This window comes from Corvus cornix, chromosome 18 (assembly GCF_000738735.6).
Source record: "Corvus cornix cornix isolate S_Up_H32 chromosome 18, ASM73873v5, whole genome shotgun sequence".
In the NCBI taxonomy this organism is placed as follows: Eukaryota; Metazoa; Chordata; class Aves; order Passeriformes; family Corvidae; genus Corvus; species Corvus cornix.
The window spans coordinates 9656066-9677905 of NC_046347.1; the positions used below are offsets into that span (position 1 = coordinate 9656066).

Sequence of the window (21840 nt, forward strand, 5' to 3'; positions counted from 1 at the left end):
TTTATGAAATAAACTTATGATTTATCTCATCTAACTGCCCTCCTATAGTTTTTTTCCTGTTTTAAAGCTGCATCTTCAGGGTTCTAATCAGAAAGAAAAATGATAGAAACTAAAGCAAGAACCAACTCATCCAAATTTGTTGACTTTTAAGGGGTGGGAATAAAATAGAATTGAGGTTAATGCTGTCAGCTGGCCTTGTCCTCTCAAATAAATCGGCCAAGGTTCAATTCAGAGTGGATTCATAGAAAGCAAATAATCACAACTAAAGACTTGTTGCTTTGGGCTCTTCTAGAAAAGGGAATAATTTTGAAAGATGTATTTATTGAGATCATATTTTATCTTAATTTAGTATATGATGCTTCTGATTTTATATCTTATTTTTAATATTCACATATTACAACTCTAATGTGGACTTTTCCTCTTTGTTACAACTCTTCTTTGCGTGAATACTTGTTCTTCACATGGATCTAAGGCTGGGAGAAGTGCTCTGTAGCAAACAGTTTTCATTAACTAACTTGGAACAGGGTTTTTTGCTGACTTTGTCCACGAAAAGCTAATCAGGCTGAACCTGAACCAAGTTTGATGTTTTCTGAGCAGGGGGGTGGTTTATGTACAGCAGATGCACGTAGGACAAGATCAACGCTTGCTATGCTCCTTCCATTTTTGATTATGTACAGTATTATTCCCATGTGTTAATCCAGTTTAAATTCAAAGCTGTGGAAGTAATTTCTAGGGAAAACAGATTATTCTGAAACAAACCAGAAGTTATTTGCTAAAAGTATTCAGTTTAATATCACAATGTACCTTATCTAGGCTGGGAGAGGCAAGTAAAGATACTTTTATTCCATAAAAGTGACAGGGCTGAAGTCTGTATTTCTTTCTATAATCTCTGAGGTATTTGGCATAAATAGAGACTATCTTAAATCACTGCAGACATTAATAAAAACTCCAGCTTTTAATCTTTAAATTCTTTAGGCTGACTGTTATTTATAATTTTGGGGAGATTGAATTGTTATCAGCTGCACTTAATCTTTTCGTATTTTACCATCTGATTTGTTGATAATGAAGTTGCATTAATTTTCTTCCACATCTTTCAAATAATATGTCAGTTTGCACTTACTTATGTTAATAAAACCATTCTGACTTTGCAGCCCAGTGGCTGCTCAGGGTTGATCCCCACGTGGGTGCAGAGGAAACTCTCTCCAGGCACGATCTATGAGGTGCTGGGGATTTGGAACTTGAGCAGCACAGCTGAGGAGCTCTTGAACAGAACTGAGGATGTCCTCAGTTATTTGAGATGTGCCCTGGCTGTATTTAAGCTTAGGTTTAGGTTGGAGTTGGAGTAAGGATTTGAAAGACTCAAGTTTTAAGAGCCTGAAGTGCTGGTGATGCTTCAGGGGCCCCAAACTATGACAGTGTTGGCAGAGCTCAGTCCCAGCCTTGTGCTTCCTGTGAGTGAATCCTTTGGCCAAAACTGGGGATGGGTCAGCTCCTGGGATTGAAAACCCCTGGGGACTGTTCAACAGGCTAAAAATCACCTGCTATTTCCCCCACAGCAAGTGATTAATAACCTATTTCTCTATGGTTTTCAAAATGTCTTCTGGTACAAATTGCTTCCACTCCTGTGGGTCCCTTCCAACTGGGAATATTCTGTGATACTGTGGAGTCACTTCCATGTCCTATGGCACTCTGTTTCTCTTATGCTTTTTCTTTTCATTTTGTTTTCTTTGATTGAGGGTGTTGAAAATAATGTAGAGATTTCTAATATTAAATCATATATACCTCTCCCACTTGAAATGGAAAATGTTTTAATTTTGCAGATTTTGCTCTTTACTAGAACTCTACACTACTGCTCTTTTGGTTGTTTTATAGCAGGGATTTGGGGTTAATTTTAAGATTAATGATGGAATTAATAATGCTAATAAGTGATGATTCTGTAACTGAATAGAAATAAAAATTAGCTTTCAAGTGTGGTTTTGTCTGGATGGAGACAGAAGTTGGCAGATTCCTGAGGGTGGATTGGTGATCCTAAAAAGATGATATTTGCCGAAATGCAGTGCCCTAGTCTGGGCCCAGCTCATATTCTGCTGGTTGGGATTTCACCTCTGGGTCTGACCTTTCTGAGCAGGGTTGGAACAGACTCACATGCCCAGGACAGAGGAGCTGTCAATCCTGCAGGGCTTTCTGCAATTCAAGCCACTGATTTAGCACCAGTGTTTCTGGACAATATTAAGATTTTTCATATATGTGTCTTTATATGGTATGCATGTAGGTAATAGATAAGGAGCAGTGATATTTATTGTGGCAGAAGTGGATGGCTTCCTTATGGATTTTGCTGCAAAAATAAGTCTTTTTAACAATCCCTTGCTATTAATATGAATTCATAAGAGCCAATATCTTATGTAAAAATGCTTCATTTTGGTGAATTTCTTTAACTACTTGCTGAATGAAATTAAATAACTCCACACTAAGGCAGACACAGTAAATCTTAACAACCTTGTCTTGCATGAGGTGGGTGAAAATACAGTTCAGCATCTTCAACAGAAACGATGCCTTGTGGAATTGCAACTCAGAACCCAGTAGGTGCATCAGTGATTTCTCACAAACTACTTTGATCTGAATGCAGTTTGATTCTGAAATGGCCACAGGTTTATATCTTGAGTAGCTGGTGAGCTGCAAGCACACAGAAAGGGAAGTGGCAGGCATTTTAGAGGCATTTTTGTTATTATTATCATTATTTTTCCAGTGCTGTGACAGCAAACAGTGCTACTGCTGTTTCAAATGTATCCACACTGATGCAGAATGAAAGTGATTTGAGACATTGTGTGGAATAGTAAAATCCACATTTCCAAAAGTATCTTTCACTTCAAAAATAAAAAAAAAAATAGTATTGCCACGGTTTCAATACAGAATAAGGGTTTACATAGTTTACATAAGGTTTTTTTTCTTCTTCTGAAGTTCATGGTAGAAATGGCTGTCAAAAGCAAACCTTTTGCAAAAGGATTGCTCCAACGCTCCTGACTCGTGGTGGTGACTTGTGGATATAAAATTTATATTTACTTTTGCAGTGCATGTCACAGGCATTGCCTAATAGCAAAAGTCACTCTAAGAAGTGCTCCAAGGGCTTTTCTAGAATGTCCTTTAAATGGCATTTCTATAAGAACAAAGTTTTCTTGAAAAGCTTCTCTGTAATTACTTGGGGGGAAAGGTTGTTTCTCTAATCCCTGTGCTTTGGTTGCAGAAAATGTGTTAGGAGAGTGGGTTGCAAATAGGCTAAATCTCTGCTGTTCTTATCTCTCACAGTGAGCAGAGCAGTAGGAAATAGAGGTATAGAATTTGTCACAGTACAAACTGAGTACAATGAAACAGAAGATAAATGAGAGAAAAAATCTGTACCCATTTGCTGCTGAAGAAATTGCATGGAAGAGAAAGAAAAGGTCTTGCTGACGTTTTGCAATATTGTTAAAGAGCTCTCAGCATCATCTCTTGTGTCTTGTTCTGTGGAATTTGGATGCTTATTCATTCAATATATTTATTTTGCCTCTGCTAGTATTTTGGTAGCAGATTCTTTGATACTTTTAGTTTACTATGACGACTATATATTTTCTGTAGGGAAATATTCTCCATTTTATTGAAGATTACACAACACCACAACCACGATACCAGCTCAGTTTAGAGGTGGTTTGGTTTTGCCACTTCCATTCTGGAGTTATCAGAGAATTCCAGAATGGTTTGGGTTGGAAGGGCTCTTACACTCATCCCATCCCACCCCCTGCCATGGGCAGGGACACCTTCCACTATCCCAGGTTTCTCCAAGCCCTGTCCAGCCTGGCCTTGGGCACTTCCAGGGACAGGGAATAGCACCTTTGTGGCTGCATAGACATATAAAGTTGGTCGATCTCGAAACTGAGAGATTTTGGACTAAATTATAAACATACTGAATAGTTTGAGGCTGTGATCATCTGTCACCTTCATGGAAGTGCAGACTACATTGGTTTCTTCAGGATAACAGTTGTGACAGTTCTCATGTACTGGGGATTATTATGGGATCTGATTTAATGCTTTTTGCTTTGCTTGCCTCATGCACAAATAACATTTTCATGTGCTCCTGAAATACAGATTTCCTGAGTTCTTGTTCTTTAGTTCTGTAGTGTGGTTGAAGGAAACAAATTTTAAGAGGTCACATTAGGAGAAAAATGAAATGAAATGAAATGAAATGAAATGAAATGAAATGAAATGAAATGAAATGAAACGAAACTCCCCCTGTACAGAAGCTGTAGTTAAACACTGCAGTGTCAAGGGATGCCTGCACATCTCCTCTCCAGTGCTCCACAGCCTTCTCCCTCTCACTCTTTGCCTCTTTTTTTTTCAAGTCTGTCTATGGAGCCAAATCTCAGCACTTCGTAAGTGGGGATGATACAGAGCAAATGCTGAGCAGCTGCTTTATTCTGAGTCACTTAATAAAATTATTTGTTTACATAAGGAGTTACCAACACGTCTTTTTTTCCATGGCTTCTCTACCCCTTGTCTGAACTTGTTTAAAATTCTTCTGGGGAAGAAAGAGGGGCTAAACTCCTAAACTTTCTAGAAACCAGCAAAGCCACTTCTGTCTATTAGCAGATTTTCACAATAGTTTTGCAGTAGTTTCTAAAGCACTCGCAGACAGCTCTCACAGTATTCTGGGATTTGGTTTAGGTGGCAGACCAAATCTTCCCAACCATGAGATGGTGTGAAGGGGGCGCCTGCAGGTGTTCAGTAAAACACAGAAATGAAAACGATTTGCTTTTCTTTTCTCATATATCCTTGTGTACATACACGTGGTTTCTGACATGGGAGTCAAGGAGAAGAAGTTGATTTCTTGTTGGAGGTGGTGCCATGGAGTTGCCTCACTGTAGACTTAAAAAACCTTTTTCCACTGCTTTTCGTCATTCCAGTGTGAGAGCAATGCTCTCTGCTTCCCTGTGCTGGGCTGCTATTTGTAGGGATTTTGACAGGTGTTCAGTAGTACTAACTTACATTTTAAATTTCAATTTTTGTGTACAGCACAGTTATTTCTGCTACAAGGTTTTGCCTCACAGAAAATACCTGATAAAAATGTGTTTGCACTCGTATTTCCTAAATCAAGGTGGAAGAAATGCTCTTTAGGGAAGGAAATGCTTTTTTATTGGTACCAGTTACTCTTCTTGAAACCTCAGTCATTTCTTTATTCAAAAGGCTTCACTTGTCATCTCCTGGACTGGTTTGCCTGTCATTTGGTTGTTCTGGGTCATTCCTTACCTGACATTGATCCAGATCCATGGAGTTGGAGCTATTCTCAGGCTTCCCTTGTGGTATCAAACTCGGTATTGATACCTGTAAAGCCTTCAGAGCATGGCTTTGATATCACCCTTGCTAAAAGCAGAATTTAAAATGAAATTAGAACTGTTGTGGAGCCTCAGGCTGGGTCCCTGGCACAGGGAATTCCTGGACAGCAGCGACGCTGGAGATCAGTAAATTCCCTTTTTCTCTCGATTTTATTTCCACAAGGCTCCTGTCTGCTCTGGGCTCTGGTGCAGTGGGATGATCTGAGTTTATGAGATCCTGTTTTCATGCTGCCCTGAGTATTTTATTAAGGTTTTGCTGTTGTTCTGAGTCTGCCTGGGTGCCTCCAGCAGCTGCTCCTTCTGCCTGGGGTTTCCCAGTTCACCTGCTCTGGTGAAATGGTGACAAGACAAAAATGGGCACAGGGTGAACTGGTCCTTTGCAGAATCTTTTCCTACAGCTGCGGCTGAGTAATGACTAATGACTCATTTTTCATTGTATGGTTCCCTTTGACACACAAAGAGAAGACTTGGGTTCGTTTGATTTGAAAAGCTCTTCTTGCTTTGTTCAAAAGTACCCAAAAATGCATCAAACTTCAGCACAGGAAGTTTTATGTAAGGATCTTCTAGTCTTTAGGATTGCTTGTATCTTGCAAAATTCCCATGATGTTTATTTAACTTTTCTTCTCTCTGTAATACCACAAAAGGAACAGTGTAAAAGAAGTGAGGGGACATAGATTTGAGAGGAATAAATGGTGAACAATCTGCTGCTGACCCAATAAAAAGGGAATCAGATGAAGGCAAGGAAAAATAAACATGTGAAGAGAGCTGGCAGAAGGAGGTAGAATAAATAGCAGTGGAAATAATTAAATTTGTTTGCAATTTACATTTGCATAATTGTTAGACCCCAACATTTTGAAAAGAAGTGAAATTTGGGCTTTTCAAAATATACAGAAGTTGTATTTTGAAAAAAAGCTGTGATTTACAGTGGATCTTGAGAATTTGATTCTACCAAGCCCTTTGAGAACTTTATATTTAAACAGCTGCTCCTTCAAATCCTCTTGTATGGGCTTCTTGAAGTGGTGCGCGTCAGAAATGCCACTGCACACAGCAAAACACAATAGCCTGAGAATCATCAATGCAATAATAAATAAATAAAGGGAGTGATAGCTTTAACCACAAGTTAATTTTTTAGTCCTTTTTTCCTTTCTTGCTCCTCTAAGTTGAATCCAGATTCTGAGTAATTGCTTGTTGTTGTTGTTAATTTTTTTAGGGTAATTGCTTAAGTGTAGCTGTTTTCCTGCAGTTAATTCCATTTTTCCTTGAAAATGAAGTATTTGTGTGTGGAGAGAATTCTTGTCAGAATGGAAAAGCTATTACTATTTAAAGCTGTAAATAATTAAAGAAATATGAGCAGGCATTGTCTTTAATTCCTAGTGTTGCAATAAAAGAACATTGTTAAGAGTTTATACCCATGTTCATTGTGTTCATCATTATCTTTTATTAAAATATTCAGGGTTGTCTTGGTACAGCAGTTGCAATATGATGAAAAAAGCCAAGTCCGTGATTTAAAAACAGTGGTAATGTGATGTGGCTGAGGAGTTGGGATATAGTTTTACTCCTTAAAACAGGGCCGTGTGTGTTTTTTTGGTAGGGTGGGTTTTGGTTTGGTTTTTGGGTTTTTTTTCTCCTCTAAGAATCAGTGGAAAACCAAGCAGCTGTTCTCCGCTTGGTGCTATGCTTGAGCATCTGAAACCTTTTAGAGCAAACCCAGTCAAAGTTTCCAGCATATTGTAAACATTCCCTAACCCTTGCTCTAGGGGCCACAACGTGGAGCATGAACAGAGGGCTCAAAAATGTGGTAGCTTTGTTTAATAGTCTCACTTAAAAGCAAAAATAAAGTGTTCTATTAACTATTTACAGCCTTTCATTTTCTTTCCCCCCCGTTTCTCTGGAGACCTACTGGCAATAATGAAATATGTATTGAAAGGAAAGCTCCAGTTGTACAAAAAAAAATCTAACAGTTGATTTTTAATCCTTGGCTCTGGGACTGTTATGTCCCTCAAGAGATGGTTATAGAGATATCACATGACATCTTTTTAGTGATAACAGCTATGAAAATGGTTTGATATGACACACAGCTTATGAAATGGGAAGTATTGCCTTGTGAGGTGAAGAGCATTGTTCTATCATGCTATAGCACTTAACTCATTGCTGTAAATTGCTGTTCTATTAATTAATGTAGTTAAGGGTTATAACAGTTGCATTGACTAAATGTGTATACAATTAATCACCACTAATGTCAGAATTGTTCCCTTGTTATTCCAAAAGGCTTCCCTCTCACATCAGTGTATTTTTCAGATTTGGTGGGCTATATTTCAAGATTATACAATGCCCAAAACATTGATGAAATGAGAAAAGCTTTTAGTTGGCTAAAGAAAGTCTTACAGATGATTGAATTCAATTACTGATTGTTAAAGAGCATGAAATGTTTCAGGCTGTCACCTCCTTTGGATCACTTAGAAACCATCTCCAAAGTAGTACAAGGAAAAACTGTGTTCCTTGTTGTTGCTTGATGATTCTGATCACTTGACTTCAGTTACATTTGATAATCTTAATTTTGCTTTTACTTTTTATGTACTTTGTACAACTTTCCTTCAGCTTCAGCAGCAATACAACCAACCTTCACTGAGGAGTTGAAGTTAGTAACTCAAACAGTACTTTTAAGGAAAATTGTGACAATCCATGTCCTCTTGGAAAGAAGAAACCGATGAGCCAAGTAGACACTCATGGTTCCCCAGAATTAATTATCTTTATTATCTACTACAACGTGAATATTATTACTGTGAATCCTGAACTATACAAATATTTTAACCATAAAAACAGTTACCTTAAGTCAGTAGAATGACAGGATGAATTCTGTGCCCTTGTACCTCCTTAACAGTCTTAATCCTGGCAGTTCCTCCTCGGCATCTTTGGTTTGCCAACCACTGTTGGCTCTGTCACTCTTCACACACCATGGACTGTGCTTTGTTAGTGTTAAGTGATTCTCCTTGCCTGGCTCTGTCCTGTGCCTGGTGATTTCTCACATAGTTTGTCCTCCAGATGGTTTATTTTATTCGCTCCCCAGCTCTCAGTGCCACAGCGCTGTTCTCTGATCTCCATCTTTGCCTTCTTTGCACCTCTTCTCTGGGTATCTCATGAATCTGTTTGCTGTCTGTGCTGACTTTCTGGTCCACCTTTTAATTACAGACTTGTCTCCCTTTTTCTAAGCCATTATCTACACCTGTCTCTCTAATTCTCCCCTCTGTGTTGTCCTTGGTGAGGTTTAGCCGTGGTCTCAGCATGGGAAAGCCGTGACTATTAATCTCTGTTCTAATCCTCCTCCCTTGATAGCTGAGCCTCCGTGGTCTTTATATATGTGGTGCATCTAAATCTTGGAGACAGTTTCTGCAGGCTGGAGCAAAATTACAACGTTTTCCCTTCCAGCCACATTTACAGCACTTGCCCAGCCTTTTAACCCACATCACATTCATCATTTGGCAGTTGCTGTTTTATTCTGTTTGCATAGCACCTAGCACAACAGTGCCCTGTCATTATTGTAATGAGAAATAGTTATAATAATAATTAGTGTGTTTAACCGATGTCTACTTAATTTGCAAGCCGTTAATTTTGAATGTAATGCATTATTCTTATTTCAGTGTGATACTACACATGTGGAGTATTATTTACTCTAAATTCATTAACGGCTTTAAGGAGTGGTTTAGTTTGTTAATGTTATCTCATGATTTATTTAAAACATAAGTATAAATTTTAAAACAATAATTGTATTGTAAATATCTTCCCTTGTTGGAGCTTACTTGAAGGAATGCAGCCCAGCTTTTTGATGTTAACATCTCAAATTATGCAAACTGTGAACAATTTATAAGTGGATTTGTGCTTTTTCTCATAAAGACAAGCTCATCTTACTATTAAAATTGGGGAACACTTTGTATTTATTTCTTGGCTCTATATTTTTGGCTTTATTTCTTCGAAATGATGAAGCAAGTTAGAATGCTTTCTAACAACTCCGAAATATTACAGTGCCCAGGGACAGGATAGGGATGATGTTTTGACGGCAATAAATATTTCAGCTTCACATTTCAGTCTTTCTTCTTCGCTCCTTTGATCTGGCTTTGGTTTAGTTATCATTCCGCTTGAATGACTTCACACTGTCTTTCTTCCTCTCCACACCAGAAAGAAGAAGTGTTCTGCACATATTCCATATGTTTGGGGCTGGCATGGTAGGAAAGCCCTCGTTGTTCCTGGTTGTTTGTGGGAATCACAGCCCGTGCGGAAGGATGCTCCAAGCACAGATGAGATGGATGCAGTTAGGCCCAAAGCTGCTACTGGGCTGTCACTGTGTGTTAAAAACAGGAGAGCAGGAAAAGCAAAATTGATTTTTGTGTATATCACAGACATGGCATTACTGCTGAAGCATTCTTCTGTAACAATTAGCTAACCCATTAACCCCTTTTTTTACAGATACGTGGTACTTTAGGCCTGAATACATTATTTATGTCGTGGAATGTCTGCATTCTAGAATGTTGCAGGGAGTAGTTTTTAATGGTCGTGGCACTAAAAAGTGGTAGCATGGGTCTTGCATTTGGCTGTAAATTTAATTAATTAATTAAACTGCTGCGATTTTGTGGAGTCCTGATGGTACCAGGGCACCTCCATGTGAGGGACTCTGGGATCAGGAGCAGGATTGTGGGTCTGCTTAAATTTCCCTTTATAAAGTCAAATGTATGTGTCTATACATTGGATAGGTCCTCTTATCTGTAGACACTGAAGATACTACGGTGAAATTCCTGAATTTTGGTTTGCATGGGAAATTTGGGTATGTTTTGATGCAGGTTGTGTTTTCAGCTACACAGTTCACTGTGTATTATGTAAGAAGTTGTGCTCTCCTTTGGAAATGTGTTTATATAGGGGTTTTTAAGGTATTTTTGAATCTAAATAAATTATATAAATGGTGATTACTGATTTTGTTTCAACACGTTAGTGAGAGTCAATTTTTTATTTCTTGTGCCATTAAATAAAAAGGAAGGCTGTGTAGATACAGCAATATCCTTCTTCAGCTGCCTTCCAGCAAGTGAATAGTTTGCAGTTTGGTGGATAGCAAAGCAATTTTCCCTCATAAGTAGTAATATTTGGGGGAGGAAGGAATGGGCAAAGACTTGTGTGAGTACAGCAAATCTGAATACATAGCATTAGAGTATGTGTAATGCAGGATCTCTGGGGAATGGCAGGACAGCCTGGCCTTTCCCAGCAGGATCTCAGCATCATCAGTGGGGCTGGAGGCTCAGCCATGACTCTGCTTTTCCCATACCTCAGCGTTCTCTTAGTCATATGATTTAGTTTTGAGTAGCCCTGTGAGAAGCAGGGAGTTGGACTCAGCAATCCTTATGGGTCCCTTCCAGCTCGAGACATTCTAGGATTCTGAGATTCATGTTTATCTACAGGCATAAACCTGGAGTTGTAACAACCTGGGAGAGTTAGACAAGGGATGGAGCCTCTCCCTCTTGTGGAGTCCATCAGAATCTAAGTCTCAGAAGCTTATTCAGTAGCAAAATACATCCTTACAGAACTTCCTTGCTCTGCTTCAGTTCTCCAGTACAGTTGGGATTCAATGGGCTGTGCTGCCAGCAGGTTTTGAAAATCTGGAGAAGAATTTGCCTATTTGTGAATTAAGGCCTGGTATAATTTTATAGGAAAACATGAGGAGTTTATTATTATTTTCCATGTCACTGAAAAGCTCTCTAAACTACACACAGGGAGCTTGGGTGTCGATTTGCTCCTGGGATGTGAAACTGTCCCTGTGCAGCCATGCAGGTCCACGTTGAGTTCAGTGTGTGCTGGCACTTCTTGTCTAAAGGGTTTCAATTTGTTGATGAGGCTGAGACCCAGCCAGGTGCATCTCCTGCTCCTTGTGCTGTTGGTGAGCCCTTGCAGTTCTTCAGGGAATGGTGGGAACCCTGCAGGAACGTGTTGGTTCATCCAACATTTGTTGGGACATGCCAAGTTTAATTAACCTCTCCTGTTAACCTCTGCATTGCCCCGTGTTTCGTTAACGTGACTTACAGTGCTGTGAAGTCTCACTGTGTTTAGTTGTTACCTCTTGGAAGCCATTTTACAGAGCAAGACAAATATTTATGATTAAGCACGAAGAGGAAGCATGTAAGTTGTTTGTATTTCCCATTTATCAGTGCACTTCAGGGTGCTGATTTCTGAAATTGAAATTCTGGACTTCACAGTCAACTTTCCCTGAGATGGTTTGTGCCATGTAAGATTACTAATTCTGTTGCCTTGTCCTTTATACACTGAAACAAAAGGAATTTGCTGCTTTTTAAACTGGGGGCAAAGAGTAAATTCACCCTGTTTTTATATTCAAGCCGGCTCAGCTTTAGGGGATTTAAGTGATGTAATTGTATTGTATTGGGCCCCACAACTAGTCCAACTGAAAAAAATAATCTTCAAAGTGAATATTTTAGCGCTTCATGCAAGGCACATTGCTCGGTGTCTTGGGAAAAAAAGTGAAGCTTTTCTTATATTTGTGAACCGAGGGCCATTGTTGTACAGGTTTTCTAAGCTTCTGTACAAATCTGAACTGCACAAAAAATAGAGAGTGCTGGCACCCACATCCTTAAAAATGAAGGTTTTTTCCTGCTTATAATGAGATGTTGCATTTATTCATGGGATTAAGTCCTTAAAAGAAAGGAAGGTGCATAAAACCACATTCCTAAAAGTCTACATCATAATGTTTCAAACTAAAAATATCTTCTGAAGGAAGAAGATGCATAAATTTGGAGCCTTGCTAAGAGCACGAGGACTGATATCTTGTCCTTTTATGTTTAGATTTTTGTGTTTCCATCTGACTGGACCAAAGCTGTTGTCCCGGTGTCTCGTGACACTTGGGAGTGTGGATGTGTTTGAACAAGCTTCGATTTTTTGGTTTTGTTTCCAGTGTGGAGTGGAATTGTTAGATGTGTTTTGCAGGGAGAGAGATTTGTTATCCAGTGCCCATTGCTGAATTATGGATCTTTGGGAGGAGAAGTGGAGGTTTTCCCCTCTCCATGGTCTCTCCAAGGTAACAGATGTGGATGGAGCTCTTGCATATTCTTCTTTCTGAGGTAGATTTTGTTGTTGGAGAGGGGAGTGATGTAATTCAGTGTCAAGCAGCTGTTAAATTAAAAATACCTGTATTCAGCAGCTCCCTGAAACGTGGGATTTGGGGGATAACTGAGCCAAACAGCAGGAGCTGATGGATAACTGACCCATCAGCTCCTGTCACTTTGAGCTCTGGGGGTGCCACTGATGTGCCTGTTCTGAGGAAGGGTGGAGGAGTTTTGTGTTGGGGTCCCTCCCCCGCCGTGTAGCCCTGGGAGAGGGGCCCTGAGGGCACAGACACGGGGTTTCCCTGCCCCTGCTCAGCCTCGTCCCCATTGGTTGGTTTGTGTTCCCCTGCGCGGGCAGAAGGACCCTCAGCCCAGACTGTGAGGGTTCCTCGGCAGAGCCCCGGCCATGCGGCTGGGGAAATAAACATCTCTGAAACATCTAGCAAGAATCTGTCCATATATATTTCCTTTTCCACGGGACTCCCCGTTTGATATATGCGTGTTACAGTATCCCCGCTGTAACAGTTTTGTACTTGCAATTTAGATATTTTAGGTCCTCTGCAGAAGAAATGGAAATCCTAAATGGTATTTTGCCACTTAAATTTAGATGGGGAAAAAAAATGTCGATTTTGGTAGTGATGTTTTTTTGCTGTGTAATTTTTATTGTCTCATAAATGAGTGGGGAACGTGGTAGCAGAGATTAACACAGATGTGCTTCACCCCCAAATGACTGTAGGAAATGGAATCGATGAGGCTGTAGAAGTAAAGAATATCTGGAGGGGTGATGGATGCTCTTCAGCAAATTTGAAGATAATTTACACAGGTCTTCTAAGAACACAAACCCAAAACCCCAAAACAATCATTATCAAAGCTGTGATACAGGATTTTGTTCTGTTTTCCTCCAGTTTCTGCTGGGTAAGAAAGGTATTTTCCTTTTTCTGTAAGGAAAAGAGCCATCTCCCTATTCTCAATTATTCCATCAACTGTGAATGTGGCACCAAAATAAAATCTACTTATTTTAAAATACGCATCATGAAAAAAAACCTCTAAAAGTAAACAGCAATATACTGACTCAGGGCTTGTGGCATTTCTTTGATCTCTTTGCTATTGGAATTACCCTGCTCTCCTCCACTGCAAACAGCCACTTTGTGAAGATGTAGGATTATGTTCTTTGTCCCATTGTCACAGTCTGGTCTGAAAACCACAGAAGAGGATGTGAATACTGTAACTTTGGGCTTGGCAGCTTCCTGACCTTTCTGAAAGGCTTGCTCAGTGCTGCAGCAGCTCCTCCAGTGCTGGCAAGGTGACAGACAAGATGAATTAACCGGGCTTTTCCATCTCTTATGTGTCAGATTCTTTGTTTTATATGGAAATAATTTCTGTCAAAATGGGAAATTTATCATGAGGTACTTCCTCTGCCTGGAAAATGAAAATGTCAGCCCCAGGTCTGTTTGAATGTGTCTTCTGTTACAAGCTGTGGGTGGAGCCAGCTTTGTCCCTCGATGCCACCATCGTGTTCTCCAGTGTCTTAACACAAAGTCAGGCAACCCCTCTGACCTGTGGGAGTAGAAACGTGTCACAAAAGGTTAATAATGGTAAGTTAATAACAAAATCAGCAACAAGTTAATGAAAGTTAGTAATATTTGAGGAATCACATCCGAATTTCTGAAATATTTGTAAGTTACCTGAATTTTGGTCTGTGTTGCGTCAATATGGTGAATGTCTCTATCTTTTCATGTGTCTGTATATATGTGAATGTGCATCAAATATTACAGAAGCATTAGTATTGATATACCATCAAGTCTGAAGAAACCCAGCCTGATTTGTATAGATGTATCAGGTTTCATATGTCAAATAGTGTAGGCTGTTCATATGAAATATCTTTGCAGAGAGATTTAACATCTGTCATTACTGTAAAGGCTGAATACACATCACAGCATTATGGGTTTCTAATAGATTAAGAAGGAACCATGTGTCACGCATTACCCCTCTTTGCATTTTGATATATGACAAGCAGGGAATAATCCTGCACCTTGTCTCAGCAAAGGGGGCGCTGGGATAATTTTTTTGTTTGGATTTTTTTTAAATCTCAAAAGGCAATCATGCTAAAAAGAGTTTGTTTAAGTGTTGGGGGGTGTTCAATCTAATTTAATGAAATCTAGTTTATTGTTAATTATTATTGTTATTATTGTTAAATTTATTAATTAGATCTCATTTAAAGATGAGCTTAATAAAGGAGGTCCTACAGTGGGTAGTGAGCCATTGAAGTGAACACAGACTTTGAAGGTGGAGGTTTTGTTGTGAGCTGTGGATGCTGTGTTTGGGTGTGCGAAATTCAATCAGAGAAAGCGAAAATAACTCCGGCCTTCCATCGCCTTCTTCAAAGCCTGCAAAGGGAAGTTGGGCAGAAGCTGGGACAGGAAATTGAAATCTGAATACTATTTTAAACTGATCGGGTTAAAGGCCTCTCTTTTACACCAGCACACTTGTTCTTTTATTTGATACTTGAACTCTGAAAATTTTCTGTGACTTTCTAGGGAGAAGGAGGAGCAGCTGAGGCGGGTGACGGAGGTACAGAGGCTGCAGGCCCAGCAGGCAGGCGCTGCCCTGGAGGAGTTTAAGCGGCAGGTGGAGCTGAACTCAGAGAAAGACTCTGCTGAAATGAAACAGCGGGTGAGGAGGTCACAATGCCAGCCTTTCTGAAACTCTGGCACAGTGGGATAGCGGATTCTGATCTTATAATGCCAGAAACATGCTCCACTTGAGAGTGCTACATCAAAATCTTTCACAATGTAGTGTCTTTGCAGCAAGTCAGAAAGGGATGGTGGCGGGTGTTTCATCTTTCTAACAAAGCCAGAATTGTCATTGTTATAAAGATATCCGCAGTTATGATACTGATTAGGGATTTTTCAGGAGTGAGAGTATAAAGTGTTAGTTTATACACCCTATGGAACAACGCTTGTCATTTTCCACTTAAATGTGTGTCTCTTCCTACTCTTTTCCGGGCGACTCTGTCTTCCATTAATGAGCTCCTATAATCAGTTTGAGCCCAAACAGAGGCAGAGCCGTGGTGGCTGCTGGCAGTCATGTGCAGAGGATGGCAAAATCCATTTTTCTGTCCCTGAAAATCAGGAATTTTAGTGGCTTGAATTTCCTAAGAAGCAAACAGTAGTTAAACTGTTCTCCTGGGACTTTACAAAAGCAGCCCAAGGAGTGAAATGAGGAACAAGCAACAGGTGATCAAAAAGAAGGCGAGAGAAGGGATATTTCCGTAACTCCCTCGTGTGGTTGAGCTCTCCAGACGGAACTCCAGCTTGTAATTCTGGATTACAAGTCCCAGCCTCACCTGCCGTGACCAAACCTTGCTGCTGACAGGAGGGTGCTGCAGGCTGGGACTGGAATGGATGGCTGAGGATGCTGCCTTAGGATTGAGGAAATTCCCTTTTTGTTGTTCTCAAAGTTTCTGGGAAATCTTCACTGCTGATATTTTAAAGACCCATGCAGACAGCAAATAATAGAATTTGGAAATTTAAAAAAAGGCAAGAACAAACTTATAAAAGTAAGATGTTTTCAGCAAACCAGACCCACGAGGGCAATACAACAAATCCTGCAGTTTTAATCTGACATTTTCTGTACTGTGTGTCCCTCCTGCAATTTCTTCATGATGACTTAAAATAATATGCTAGTTCTGCTCCAAAAGGGATATTGTCTAATTCTAGAAAGGCTAATAATAGTTTCATTCACATAAAAAACCTTCAGCAAAGAAAACCAGTCCAAAACATAAGAAAGTGCAAAAGAATTAGGAAAACATAGTCAACCGTAATTTTAAAATGACAATGAATTTCTTTCAGAATGGTGCTGCATTCTGGGAAATTTTGAAAATAAATTTTGCTGTACTCTGTCTCTACTTGGGTGCTAAAATATAGAAATATTAAATGATATTGTACAATTGAGTGGTTCTATTCTACAGGAACCAAGGTCCAAGGAAATACATCAAAGGAACACTGGTGAACCCTTCTCTTCATAGCTGTGGATTTTCTCATTCCTCTGCATCCACATACTCTTAGATAAATCCCCCAGTACATTGGAACATACTGGAAAATTCCATGTTTTGTGGTGAGGTGGGATGTATTACTTACAAAACAACAGCTGCAGTAGCCATAGCAACGCTGTCCTTTTATCTGCATTAGAAATACTGGGCTTTAAACCCATTTTTGGTGTGAGATAAAGTTAATTATGGAGATGAGTAGGATGGGGTCATTTTCAGTTGTTGCAATCAGTATTTGATTCATTAGTTTGGCTCTATGATAATATAATTTTTTTTGCCATCTGCTTCCTATTTTGTCAAGCTTGTTGTTATTAAGAGTCACCTGATGCCCACTGGCGGGTGGGTGGCATGTGTTTAACTGCAAGATCTGCATTTTTTCCAGTAGTAAGTAAAAAATAGAGAAACAATACATAGACTATGTCATTTTAGGTCTGGGGCTTCCTGGGTTGGGCAAATAATGATCAAGAACCTTTGTTGCAGTTGCTGGAAATAGATGAATGTGACCAAACCAGTAAACTGCAGAAGCGAGTAGATTTAAAGCATCTTTACATATGTTTTTACTGTTTCACTTTTTAGAACGTTTTCATTCTCTTAAAAAAACTCCTTTAGTGTAGTAACAAGATCTGTTATTTTCTGGGTTTTATTGACCTGAGTAAAACACGGCCATGGACATGCAATTTGAGTAAGTTTGGAGCCGGAAGAAAATTATTCATAAAACATTGATTGCAGTCCCTTTTCTTAATGGCAGATAGTAGCAGTGAGGTTCAGGAACTGCTTCCTCACTATTCTCTTTTTCCACTTTCTGTTTGGCCAACTGCTCCTGCTCCAGTCCCTTCCTTTCTTGCTGGAGTACTCTGCAATAAAATGCCTTTCCCACTCTGAGTGCTGCCTTTTCTCCTCCTTCCTGGCTGGGGAGTGATGTCCAGGCCAATTGGCACAGACATCTGTTGAACACTGAGCACTCCCTTAGGCCAAGCAGGATTTTGGCTTGTGGTTCAGGAATTCATGGGTTTCTTCTTTTTGTGTAGCAAATGGGCTTGTGGCAGCACTGGTCCTCCAGACCCCTCCACCTCTTTTCTCTTTTTAGGGACACAGTTTATTCACTGCTTATATTGGGATCTAGATCTAAAAGTCATTGATGAGTGTGCACTGCAGCAGAGTTACACATATATACATATATTCCCTTGGAAACACGCCTGATGTGCGGCTAACAGTTGTGCTTTTGATACAAAAGCCTTTGTTAATTGAGTTGTGAAATTGCTTCCTTGATGCTGCATGCTGGAATCTGTGGGACTCATTATTCATAGGCGATGACTATCTTCAGAGGACTTAACTTGCAGCCAAATAATTCTCTTTTAAGTTATTTTAAGTTATTTTCTGATTTAATGTAAACTTGCTTTAAATGTGTAGTTTATGCTCTGACTCGCACATCATTTCCCTTGAATTTCCACAGGCAGAAATTTTTAAGTGAAATATATTTGAGTCTTAAATATGTCTAGAGAAAATATTCACTTAATTTTGATGGGATATTCACCACAGTTGAGTGAAAAACTTAGCCAATCCATTGTAATTAGGGAGTGGCATAACAGTGATCACTATGTCCTTGACTAATAATCCTGTAGTGACTGAATATTCATTTTCACCACATACAAATGGTGTTGTTATCATTCTCAACAAGTGATATTTGCCTCTTTGATGGTTTACAAACAACTGTAGAAATGTCAGAACATTTCAAGCTATGCCTTTTTTTAAAAAAAAATTAAATATTCCCTTTCTTTTCCCATGTAGATGGCACAGGTTGAAGCAGATCTAAAGAGATCAAAATTGCTCCGGGAAAAGCAAGCCCAAGAATTCTCCTGGCAGTTGGATGAGATCAAGAAAAGATATGAACAACAGGTCAGTTGCTTTGCTCCTCCAGGTGGAGGGGAGGAGGGACACCCCTTCCTGCAGCTGTAGGTCACTATGTGCTGCTGTCCTTCCTATAAAAACACAATTTATAGATATGCAGAGTTTTGTGATGGGGATGGAGGGGGAGGAACCTACACAGAAAATACTTTGTGTTTCCTCTTCACAATCCCTTGTACCTCCAACTCTTTCAAATTGTTTCCTGGGCTTACAGGTGGCAACACCTATTTTTGTAATCACCAGGTTAAATTATTTAATGCATTATCTGTTTTCCTTCTTGTCAAGAAGCAGCGGTTTGTTCTTTTTATCATTTTTGACATGGGGAGTGTTCGTACCAATGCTTGTTTTGGCCCACTGACCGTGATTTTCTTCTTTGTAATGTAATTTCAGGGTTGGGAAATATTCAGGGAACATCTGGGTGGAGACAAGAAAGTTTTTTTCAGTAGTGCTGTGAAGTGTAAAGGGGGAAAAAGTAGAAGTAGAGAAATTACTGCGTGATACAGGCTTGGGAGCTGAGGAGCTGCACCACCAAACACTGGTGCGAGGTGGTACTTGGTCATGAAATTAAACTGACCTTTGCTGGTAACACCTGCTGAAGGATTGAAAGGGGTTTTTTTTAGTACTTTATAGGAATGAGGTGGTTAATCCATAAAAGTTCTCTCTTATCGCTGTTCTTGTGTGGATCTAAGCTTGCATTTCCACCAGAGAAATGTGGTTTCATTTCTGTTTATCTTCTGTGCTGTGAGAGGATGAAACGCCGCGATTGGCTTTGGAGCCAGGCCTGCTCTGGTCCATCTGGAAGGGGCTTTTTCAGGGAATTAAGGAACAAGATCACTTTGATAGGTGTTGAGAGACACTCTGGTCTGTGCTGGGGAGGAACAATGGTGTGTTTTGTGTATGGCTCTTGGAACAGAAGGGAATTTGTTGGGTCAGATCAAAGCATTTTCCCTGTCCTCACTCAGAGCTGTCAACGTCACCACTTGGCGTTACCACCTGACAGAGGTGACGCGGTGGCCTCTGGAAGGGTGAGGGACATCTCACAAGTGTTCAGCTTAACTGGATGATGTTACTTATGATGATTCCTGTGTTTAGTGATTCCGAAATAGTCAGAGATACTGGGGATTTGTGCAGTAAGGGTGAGGAAGTTTGATGTGTCAAGGACATGCCGAAAGGAGGGCAGTGGGAAGTATCAGGGTCAGTTGGGCATCTGCCTTAAGCTGGAATTTTTAATTTAATCATATTTTCACATCATTTTAGTGATATAGTTGCCTCATGGTTTTTTTTACAGGTCTCATAATTTTTAGTGCATCTTTAAAGTCCAAAGTAAGCATTTATTCACAGATTTTGTTCCCACGTTTAGGAGCATGATCTATAGAGATAAATGCTAATCTGCAGTGTATCAGGAGTTACAACATTCCTGTTCTTACCTACAAATGGTAATTTTCCTTTAATAACCATGGTAAGATCCACCAAGCCATAGATAAAATTTTCTGCCAAGTACTTAGCTGATTTTGCACACTAAAAGCAAATGATAATGTCCATATTGTCATGGTTTGGTTTTATGTGTCTTCTTATATTCAGACCTTCTGCAGGCTGTGTCAAAAAAACCCACAAATCAAGAAATTAATACGAGAGTTAAAAAATTTTGGTGACTCTATTCTGTAACAATGTTGTGGTAAACATCAGTGAAAGCATTTTTCATGGAGATGTTTACCACTTCCCATTTATTTTATTTAGGATAGCTGCTTTTACTGTAAGAAAGAACAGCTAAGCTTTATGAAACATCACTGGAACCCAAGGGTTTCAGCCCTAAACAGCTAAACAATGAGAGCCTCAGAAGAATTTTCAGTGGAATCCTGTTTATGCCCTTTTTAAAAATTTATTTCTCTTTGTACTTCATCTGGAATGTTCTTTGAAGGTTGGTGAGTATGAAAAATATGTGCCTCTTCCTGCAGATTGCAGTGGGTTATCACGGGGAATGACGTTCTTTTGGAAGGCCCTTTCTGCAGCACGAAGCCCCTCCAGCCCCACCATGGAGCAGGATGAGCTCAGTTCTTCCACTCTTAAAATTTCCTTTCAGTACTTCCAACTTCTGTTTCTCTGCACTGCTCTCTATTTATGCTTCAGAACTTCTAAGCCATTTTTAAAGCAGAATTTTCCTTGCCTTGTTTTACTGCATATTTTTTTGGTTGTTACTTGGCGAGGAGCAGGCTGATTTAAACTGTTTAAATAGAGCAGTGAATCAGAAGTGGGGGTACATTTTGACAGGCCTCCAGCAGACTTCCAGCTGGAAATAGAGACCCAACCAAAAATGTAGAGATTTTAGCTACCTGAGAAATGTAGTGATTGCTTTGAGATGTTCTTCTTCAAGTGTCTGAATTTAATTGTCAAATGGAATTTAGACACAAAGGGAAGGGAAGTTGCCCTACAGATGTGTTTTTTGTTGGGTGTCATGGTGAGTGGGAAGGGTAGCACTGATGGCACCCTAGACAATTCAGTTGCCCATGATTTTAATCAGATTGGTGATGAAGAACCAAATTAACTGATGTGTTATCCAGTTCTCCAATCTGCGAAACATTTCGGAAGTGTAGGCACTTGGAGAAGTGGTTTCACTTCTCTGCTTTATCTGAATGGTTGATGTCACAACACTCCTTGACTATTGATTTCAAAACAATTACTGGTGTGAATATGGACTGGTGGTTGTAGGGCTGAAAGATTGCTCTGCCTGCAGATTAGACCTACTGATATGTTACATATTGATATTTACCTGATATTTTTAACAACAAATAACCTGATACTTGGTATTTATTCATCTTTGTCTTTTGCTTCAAAAAGAATTTGGACAAAACCATTGCAGTTAATACTTTGTCAACTTTTCAGATGCACTCAAATTCATTAAGAAAGTAAAAAGGAACTTTTGGATCTTGCAGTATTTGGTTTCAGCTGTCATGTGTCCCTCCTGGTTCCAGCTTCATCTGATTTGGTGCTACTTGCTTTTGAAGTATCCACTGAGAACACTCTTAGAGAGAAACTAGTGGCTTTTTTTTTTTCTTCTTTAAATATACTTTAGCTCAACTTTGTTCTACTCGCAGCTGTTAGATTTGAAAGTATATTTTGAAGAAAAAAAATAACTCCAGCAGCACCACAGTTCCTATCTGCTGGGAGCAGCTGCTTTCGGCACTTCAAAGCCAGTGGACAGCACAGTGAAGGCCTCAGCCTTTCCTGCCTTTGAAATGGTTGCAGTATCTATAGTTGGGCTTTATGGCACTGTCAGCACAGGAAGAAAGATTGTTTGGTTTTTTGCACCCCCTCCCTTTTTTCTTTTTTTCATTTTTTCCCCCTACTTTCTAATTACATCCTCAGTTTAGCTCAAAATACCTGGGAAGTGTTTCTGAGGAGTTCGTCTTCTACGAGCCCAAATGTTCGAAAG

The 21840-nt window shown here is 39.7% G+C and overlaps 1 protein-coding gene across 5 annotated transcripts in view; it reads left to right on the forward strand.

Annotated features, from left to right (window-relative positions):
- CEP112 (centrosomal protein 112) overlaps positions 1-21840 on the forward strand; it is a 158253-nt gene that overhangs the window by 41559 nt on the left and 94854 nt on the right. For all 5 annotated transcript variants that reach the window (XM_039562628.1, XM_039562630.1, XM_039562629.1 and 2 more), the window contains 2 exons: positions 14995-15130; positions 18294-18401. In XM_039562628.1, coding sequence (XP_039418562.1) covers positions 14995-15130; positions 18294-18401 — 244 coding nt within the window. The remainder of the gene's footprint in view (positions 1-14994; positions 15131-18293; positions 18402-21840) is intronic.